A 9,907-nucleotide genomic window follows, 5' to 3' on the forward strand; every position below is an offset into this window, starting at 1 on the left:
AATATTGAATCCAAAAAGAATGTCTGAATGATGAAACTAGATCAAACTATAACACAGGAAGGACTTATGGGGAAACCTTTAGGCAGTTTAGGGGACTTTAAAGTATTGTATTTGAATACCTGTCTCGGGTAGAATGGAATGACGGACACACTTCTGTTCGTCCTTCAATGTCGCTGGACTGATGCAAGAGGCAATAAATATGGAAATCCAGTTAAGAAAATGAACAATATCGGCTGGACTAATCTTAAACAAATAGAGAGTTTCCGTTATTTCATCAGCTTGATTAACTGGTATATTAGACTGGATAGTAAATAAATCTTTATTTTACAGTAACCGTGGTGATTACAATATCCACTAGTAAACCTTATCTCTCAGTTATCTGAGGCTGATGTTTACTTTAACAGCGGATTCCTCCGGGTCCTTATCCTGTAGATACAGTTTCCTGCTTGACCTCTGATTATCAATATGAGTGGCACTTTTGATACATTTATTCTCCATTAACTGATAGGGGTCCATTGTATTAATATACGTTTTTAGATCAAAGTTTTAATACTTTTAGCGACAGCTTATGGTGAGGAAAGACTATTAAGTTAATTGCCTTTCTTGTAACTTTGTATTCTCGGTTTGATTATTTTGAGTATTTCAAAAATTGGTATAACTTTCCCTAGATTTTTTTACGCACAAATTACTGAATTATGTTACAGTTGAATGATCGGGAAATTCCTTTAGAAAAGGATGTAAGTGACAATGGATTTGTAAATTCTAACTTCTGGGAAATAGTTTGTATGCTGCATATTTCAGTTGTAAGCTCGCCATTTTGAACGTTCAGATGTCCTAACACAATAGACATCTTGTCGGAATTGTATTTGTTAAAAGATTTAGCGCTATGTGAATATTGAATACTCCCGGAATCCCGGAACAAAATTCTTGTAATTATATACAAATGTTCTATATATAGAGAGGGTGTATAACATATGATAGGTAGTCGTATGTATATTATAACTATACTACACCCAGGAAGTAAAGTTTTGATGTTACTCGTGTCGCGGAAGTCAGTCTTCATGGGGAAGCGGGTATTAACTGGGACAGTGATTTGGAGAAATGGAAATGTATTTTTCATCGTCTTCAGATAATTATATACAAATCTGGACAATTGGTTCCCCTTAAATTACAGATTTATTTTCAGTATGATGTCTTATATTAGTTCCAGAATCAATTTTACGGATTTCTTTGTCGTTTATACATGTAATTGTAATTTTAAACGACAACTTTTTTGTTTTGCTGGGTTTATCGCCCCGTGATCAGCCAGGATCATTTTGAGGCGGGATTTCCTTGTAGTAGTTTGTGACTATCTCACTGAACAGCATACGGGAGACCGTCGCATGCCATCCAGGGAGTAAAGTGGTTTTTTCCCAAGGACACAACCACAACAGTTTATACCGGTCTGTTTCTCAGCTTCCCGAGAAACACAAACCGACACGATTAGGGAATGTCGAACTAAGCAAAAGAGATTTTCACTTTAGGTTACGTGGCCGGCGCTCTAACCGACTGAGCTTTCGCGGCCCCTCACCTTAGGTTACGTGGCCGGCGCTCTAACCGACTGAGCTTTCCCGGTCCCCCACCTTAGGTTACGTGGCCGGCGCTCTAACCGACTGAGCTTTCCCGGTCCCCTCACCTTAGGTTACGTGGCCGGCGCTCTAACCGACTGAGCTTTCGCGGTCCCCTCACCTTAGGTTACGTGGCCGGCGCTCTAACCGACTGAGCTATCGCGGCCCCCTCACCTGAGGTTACGTGGCCGGCGCTCTAACCGACTGAGCTTTCCCGGTCCCCTCACCTTAGGTTACGTGGCCGGCGCTCTAACCGACTGAGCTTTCGCGGTCCCCTCACCTTAGGTTACGTGGCCGGCGCTATAACCGACTGAGCTTTCGCGACCCCTCACCTTAGGTAACGTGGCCGGCGCTCTAACCGACTGAGCTATCGTGGCCCTCTCACCTTAGGTTACGTGGCCGGCGCTCTAACCGACTGAGCTATCGTGGCCCTCTCACCTTAGGTTACGTGGCCGGCGCTCTAACCGACTGAGCTGTCGCGGTCCCCTCACCTTAGGTTACGTGGCCGGCGCTCTAACCGACTGAGCTGTCGCGGTCCCCTCACCTTAGGTTACGTGGCCGGCGCTCTAACCGACTGAGCTTTCCCGGTCCCCTCACTTTAGGTTACGTGGCCGGAGCTTTTTCCGACTGAGCTATCGCGGTCCCTTTGAACGAAAACAAAAGGCATATAGAACATGATATATGAGTGTTATGTTTTTAATATAATAGGAAATAAAACTGTTTAACATATACACACAGAAAAACTATAAGCATATCAAACTGAAATAGGATATGATACGAATGAGTAAGGGTTTAAATGTATTTCTACCACAATACCCTGTGTTATTCAACTCTCAGACCATCAGTTAATCATTACAACTGTTGATTAACAATCTGTTTATACCACACGTGGTATAAACTCTGTACGCATTTTGATTGGCTAACACGGTGAACTTTGACCCAAGCTGTAATTGTTAATGACGTCATCAATAATCTAATGACGTCACATCACCGGGTCCCGGACGTCAACGGTACACTTTATTTGCATACGCGAAATTATACTTGACCACGTTTCCCTTTGATTCAAGCCGATATTATTGTGGTAGAAACAGGTCACACGACTCGAAATTGTTGGATATGGAATGTATTTCACACTCGTAAGTTATTTTTTAAAAGTTGCAAAAAACACTCGCTAAAGCTCGTGTCTTTTGTAACTTTTAAAAAATACCTTACTCGTGTGAAATAAATTCCATATCCAACAATCGCTCGTTGTGTAACCTCTATTTATGTACCTAAGAGACTGGCCCGTGATAAAATCTTTTTCGTTCGTCGTATTATTCATTATGTACATACAATTACAAAGTCTTTGTCATTTCTTAACTGTCTTGTAACGCAAAGCTAGGAACAATAGAAATAGGATATTATCTATACATGGACACACGTACACGAACACACGTAAAACAGTGCACTAATGTATGACATGGTGAAAATGTTATATACCCGAGAAAAGGTTCCTAGGAACCTATCAGTCATATATACCTATACATTTTTTTGTATATGTATATTTGTGTGTTTGTGTGTTGTCGAGTTTTTCTTTTTCTTTATATAAATTTATATATAAACAAAATATACATACTTACTGCACAGGGATACCTATGAATATATGTACATTTTGTATATATATTTGTGTGTGTGTGTGTGTGTGTGTTGTCCAGTTTTCTTTTCTTTATATATATTTATATACATGTATATACAAAATATACATACATGTATTTACTGCACAGGAATACCTATGAATATATGTATATATATATTTGTGTGTTTGTGTGTTGTCGAGTTTTTCTTTTTCTTTATATATATTTATATATATACAAAATATACTTACTTACTGCACATGGATAACTATGAATATATGTATGTTTATGTGTGTGTGTTGTCCAGTTTTTCTTTTCTTTATATATATTTATAAATATACAAAACATACCTACTTATTGAATATATCATTCACGTAACGCTTTTATTTTAATCTAAGTTAAGTATGTTATCATAATGTCATCCTTGTCTTCTGTTCAGTCTGATCATATAGGTGGTTTGGTGTCGGAATACAATATAGACATGTAGCTTGAGATATTTATCGGGCTGTGCATTCTTTTCTATTGAATTCATGTGTTCAAGTTATTTAAACGAATCAGGTAAAGTTATCGCTCGCACAGGTAATGAATTACTGAGTGTAGACGGCCCTACACACTCACTGTAGGAGCAGGCGTGTACAATATGCATATGTGTATATTAACTTCCGTCCTATAACAATTCTTCTCGTCATTTGGCCAATAACAATTTACAAACAGTGACGTCACTATCTATAATTTGCATTAAATCGTAGAGATAAAGTATTGATATCTTACTAAACAGCCCCATCCAATGACAACGATATTTGTTTTACTATTTGTTAGAAATAGGATGGAATACACCTACATTGACGGAACGATACTTCCTGGTGATTGGTTGAACTAGACGGGAAACACCCCGAACAAACATGCTAAATTTAGAGACTAGGGGTTCCCTATAGAATTAAATGTCTGTTGAAGGTATAAAAGCTTTTGAAGATGTCTAGATCTTCATCACAAACAAGTCGGCAAACCGAATCAAACTGAGCTTTGACTGCAATTTCCTTTGATAGCATTTAGGATATAGTGACATAAAAATGGTAAGTAATATTGAAATAGAGCTAATAAGTATTTAGTCAATAAGTACGAATAACAGCGCTACTCAAAATGATATGATTTAATTAGGAAGTAGTACGCTAAGATGAAAATACTAAAAATAGTTCTTGTTATAACAGAAATCGAAGTTGTATGTCCAATTTTTAACATATAATGAATATCCACATTCGTGATGATAGCAGACAACAGTTTGTTAGCAACGAAGTCATTTTTATCATATATTACGAATATTCTAAATTAAGACATAACGAATATTAGTCTTAAGATAATTAATATATATCTTCATTGACAAATTATGAATTTATGATAGACAACAAATAATAATTACCAAAAATATATTCTTAATTAAGATAAAAAGAATAAACTACAACAGTAAACGAAAATCTAGTAAAAATAAATATTTTGTTAACGAATATGTAGTCGTAAGTGTCGTAGTAATGCTGAAGAACGACCAGCACTACACATCTCTTTAAACAACACGAACATGGCTATAGGTATTTTAGGGTAGTAGGAGTATCGTTTTTGATATCTACACCAATTGTGTTGTAGACATATTAATGTTGAACATTATTCAATTGATACCATGTCATGCATGTATTCATGAAACGTATTTAATTTTGCTACAGAATAAGTACCTAGCCCTAGCTGTCATTCTAAGCATCTTCGCCAGGATCACGGGTGCACCTGTCACCTCAGAATGTCAAGACCTAAGCGAAGACGACGAAAAGAAAATGTTAGCAGAAGAAAATGTTACTACCAATTTCACTGAAGTTTTCCTGCCTGAGATTCTGACAGGAAACTCAGTGATATCTCTGGCAGACCTATTGAATAAGCCAACTGGTTCAAAGCATTGCCCTGCTGCCAACGACATGTCTTCGTCAGCTCCCGTGAACGAACGATCATCCTGTCCATGGTATATCGACATCGATACCGACAGTAAACGTCATCCCAAGGAAATCCCTGTGGCCATACCCCGGTGTGGACCTTCCGAGTCCTGTGTGGGGATGAGTGAGGCACAGAAGGATAACTTCGAGTGTGGCAGAATCTACATCAGTATTAAAGTACTCAGAAAAGAAATTTGTTCAGCCACGCACTCAAAGTGGGTTGAGGGGACAGAAAGGGTGTCTGTTGGTACAACCTGTATGAAAACGAAAGAAAAGGAGAACAGTCAAACTGCATCAGACGGTGGACCCCCATCTATATAGACCACACTATGGTTAAACCAGGTTAATTGAGGTACTGTACAATCATTCATCGAACATAATTTTGATATTTTTGATGCAGTACCTGTACGGCTGATATTCAAACTCCAGGGTAAAAAACTATATTTTTCATACCTGGGGTAAATCAAGCTCCATTAAAGCATTTATCAAATCACCCAGGAGGCGATTCCAGACTTTCATAACATTACCAGTAAGAGTATGACGACTTTTAAGTATGCTTGTATTAATTTATTTGTTTTAAATGTTGTGTTTAAGTACGGTTCGTTTAAGTATTTATTTATTGATGAGTATGTTGATAGAAAACGTAGCATTTATTACTACCAATTGTCTTTCATTCATATTAAATCCATCCACTGTTTGATATGTAGGTTGAGGGGATGAAACGACTTGTTACTCAAGTCGAGATAAATGATGTCTAAACGACTTGTTACTGAAGTCGAGATAAATGATGTCTAAACGATACGAAGGAGGAATACTAAGATTATGTTTATTAGTGAGGAAGAATGTTAAGAATGTATTTATGATATTTTTGTGAGTGATGGAGAATGTTAAAGATGTATTAACGATATTTTTTGTGAGTGAGGGAGAATGTTAAAGATGTATTAAGGATATGTTTGTGAGTGATGGAGAATGTTAAGAATGTATTTACGATATTTTTTGTGAGTGAGGGAGAGTATTAAGGATACATTTATTGGATATTTGAGCCAAGCAAGTGAGGGCCAGGTTTAAGGATATTGATGTATCTGAGCGAGGGAGGAATGTAAATAATTTGCTTGTGTAATTCTAATTTTGATATTTTTCATTGTTATAGCGTTGTGACCGATTCAGTTCTTATTTAGTATCTTTGTTTTACAAACAATACATTGTTTTAGATGTGGATGCGTTTTAATAGGAGTATCATACAGGGTTGTTCTTTTTAGAAAAACAATATTTAGAATTTACATATACATATCACTAATATGGCAACAAACTATTTTACAGTTTGTTGCATGACCATTCAAGTTTATGTATTGGATATATGCAATACCTCATTCGCTATATGTGTAACTGCGGATCGACTATATTTTTAAAGGATAACTTGATCTCCTGTTTTGAGCGAGACCGAGGTATCAATAATTTATTGGATAACTGGACCTTGCGTATATAGTGAATGACGAACAAATGCTATTCAATGATTAACAGACTTTATTGAGTGAAAGGTAAAAGTATGTTTTAAACGCTAATTTGACAAATTGTATGCAGTGATAATGTATGTTTTAATGGGCCAATTGGTAAATTAGTACATATATACAATGTAAGAACTGACAATCCGTTACAGTACTTTAAGATGATGTTTATAAGCAAATGTTGTTATGTATACTCAGTAAATGATGGAAGACTGACTTAGAATTCAGTATTAAAGTCCCGAATTTTCAAAATCCGTGCAATATTTGTATTATATTGATGTACATTGTATAATGATATTTATTTATTTATTATCTTGATTATTTTGCAATAAAATGATAGCGATAAAAACATGTTTTGTTATGCTTACCAAGTGTCTACATATAAGTAAGACCTAATTGTGCGCGTGTTCATCGTAAAAATAATTGAATAATAGACACGAGCAAAGATTGTTTTAAAACAGCGCACGAAAGGCCCATCAATGAAATCACATTATGAAAGTTATATCAAATTGATATAATCCAATAACAACTTCAAACAAGAAATATATCATCAGATTTATACCTGTAAAGGCTCGTGTTTATTAATGATATCAACAGGAAAACTAGTTTGATGACACTATTCTTCCTTTCTTATTACCCAGTTTAATGTCCAAACCGATATTTTGGCATGGCTAAGAAACCTCCTCTTTCGACCTCGTTAAACTATTTAATAATCACTTAAGAGTAAAATCAGTCGTCACAATTATTTTCTAAACAGAAGTAGCGGGCTAGTCATGTGACAATATATGACTTAAAGAGGCCAAATGTATTTTTACGATGTCTTGTTTTGCGATGCAGTAATATTAATGGTACCTAATTCTGAATGTGATTTGTATATAGCCTCTAACAAGACCTTCATCATGGGCCAACACTGATAGCATTGCTGCGTTAAGATGGTTGTTGAAATTTGATGGACGGCCTTCGGGGAGCTTTTCTCAATTTGATATATATCTTGAAAATAGCAAAACACCACAAAAGAAAAAGTGTCGAAATTTAGAAAATAGGACGAAACTCATAATAAGCGTTGAACATAGAGGCAGAAGTGCGTCAAGGGACATCTATATACAATGTAGCAGAATAATGTTGAATTTCAAACACTAATAAATATCTGCAAATTTGCACAAACTAGTAATGTAATATACAAAAATATTTGTTTGGGCTTGTAGTTTCTTAAAGACACCAATTATTTGCTGTTGATGCTAACCATTTCTTGTATAGGGTTGCTTTGTAGTAAGATGCAGCATGGAATAATTCTTAGTCACACAAATAACCAAACTGAAAAAAACTGTTATGCTGACAAGTATCTAAAGCACATGATAGGAGCATTTGTTTGACAGGACTTGACTTCGAGTACATGTATTTATAAACACTTATTTTGTTTGACATTGAAATGAAAATGGCGCCTGTGAATAATTTTACTACACTATATCATATAATAAGGGGAGAACTTCAATTAATAAAAATGCTCATATATCATACTTTTTAAGGCATATTATCAGCGTAAGAAGTACCTTTTTAAGACAAATGGTTAAACTGGTGAGTTTGAAGCCATTTTCAGAAATATGAATCTTTTACCCCAAACTCAACGGTTGAACATTTACCCTAAAAGCAGTTCTTGCCATGTCTAGAGTTCTTTATATTGTCTAATAAGAACATTTTTAATGTATGAAATACCTCCTTATATGCCATATTTGTATATCATTCACAACCGCCAATTGGATTTCATAGTCAAAATAAAATCTGGTCAAATCAATGCTCCTATTGTGTGCTTTTGAAACTTGTAAGCAAAACGACATGGTTATTTTGTGTAATATATGCGATACAAATGCCCCCTTAAAACATGCATTTTTCGCATGTTTTGCTGAATTTTACAAACGGCTTAACAAATTACGTGTCAACGGCAAGGCTCACGGTTTGCCATGACATATACTAAATGTTGATCAAGTTACTTCTGTTAAATTGCACCATAGTAGGCATTTGTAGGCTGTAAAATATCACTGTGTTGACTGGATTTGATGTTTAGACGCCCCTTAACACCATGACTTAAAATATCTTATATAATTTTGTCATACATTGTATTTAATAAAAATATGTGCGAGTACCTGTGCATATTCGAAAACATTATTTAAAAGAATTAAATACATATACAAGTAAAGGTGATTACCAAAGGTAGACATTTTCTTCAACAATCGATTTCTAACGTATTTTGAAAATGACCACTACAGTCCGACCTGTTCTAACGACCGCCTGTATATAACGACCGCCTGTCTATAACGACCGATTTTAAGATTTCTGCGTGATATTTGACTATATAGCGACCCTCTGTATAACGACCACATGTCTAATGTGACTTACGATCGGTGATTTTGGAGCGACGGTCGCTCGTTTGTATTACAAAATAGTGCAAGATTTTTCATTGTTATGGGTAATCTATAGTGATGAAACCGCCTACCAGAGACTGGTCCAGACACCATTACAACATTGTGCGAAAGAGTCCCTTCAATAGGTATCCCCTATCTGGAACTGGTCCAGGCTTCATCTTGCACATATACAATAAAGTTCAAATAAATATAAATGCAAGGTCAACATTTTAACAGTCTATGTTTTCGCGCATACAAAGACAGTAAGTAAGGACTCAGAAAAAGATAAAAATGTAATATATACATCTACTAGTGTAGGAAAGAGAATAATTTAGGAAGAGCAGCTGAGAAACGTTAAAGGTTAAAGGTTAATGGTAATTATTTATTATTAACAAGAAACCATAAAGGGAATACATTTATGAAATGGCTTCGTGCTTAGCACCAGATAATTAATAGTACAGTTCAGCAGCTAGATTAACGCATGAATTGTTAAATATGTAATACCTGTTAACTTAACATCTCTAGATATTAAATATGTAACACCTGTTAACTTAACATCTCTAGATATTAAATATGTAACAACTGTTAACTTAACATCTCTAGATATTAAATATGTAACAACTGTTAACTTAACATCTCTAGATATTAAATATGTAAGACTTGTTAACCTAGCATCTCTCTTTCGTATGATAACTATTCACGTGTACATTTTGTATAAAGTAATTAATAATCAATGTATGTTTTATCAATACAATTATTAAACTCCAGCCTGTACTATTACCGTCGGGTGGTTGTATCGAAACGTCTTAT

At 35.5% G+C, this 9,907-nt stretch overlaps 1 protein-coding gene across 1 annotated transcript; it reads left to right on the plus strand.

Annotated features, from left to right (window-relative positions):
* Positions 1-4,206: 4,206 nt before the first annotated feature.
* On the plus strand, positions 4,207-6,206 carry LOC117333422. Its single transcript, XM_033892710.1, has 2 exons — positions 4,207-4,293; positions 4,936-6,206. Exons 1-2 carry the CDS (start codon positions 4,291-4,293, stop codon positions 5,512-5,514), a joined length of 582 nt encoding a protein of 193 aa, XP_033748601.1. The 5' UTR covers positions 4,207-4,290; the 3' UTR covers positions 5,515-6,206.
* Positions 6,207-9,907: the final 3,701 nt, after the last annotated feature.

Source organism: Pecten maximus, chromosome 8, assembly GCF_902652985.1.
Source record: "Pecten maximus chromosome 8, xPecMax1.1, whole genome shotgun sequence".
In the NCBI taxonomy this organism is placed as follows: Eukaryota; Metazoa; Mollusca; class Bivalvia; order Pectinida; family Pectinidae; genus Pecten; species Pecten maximus.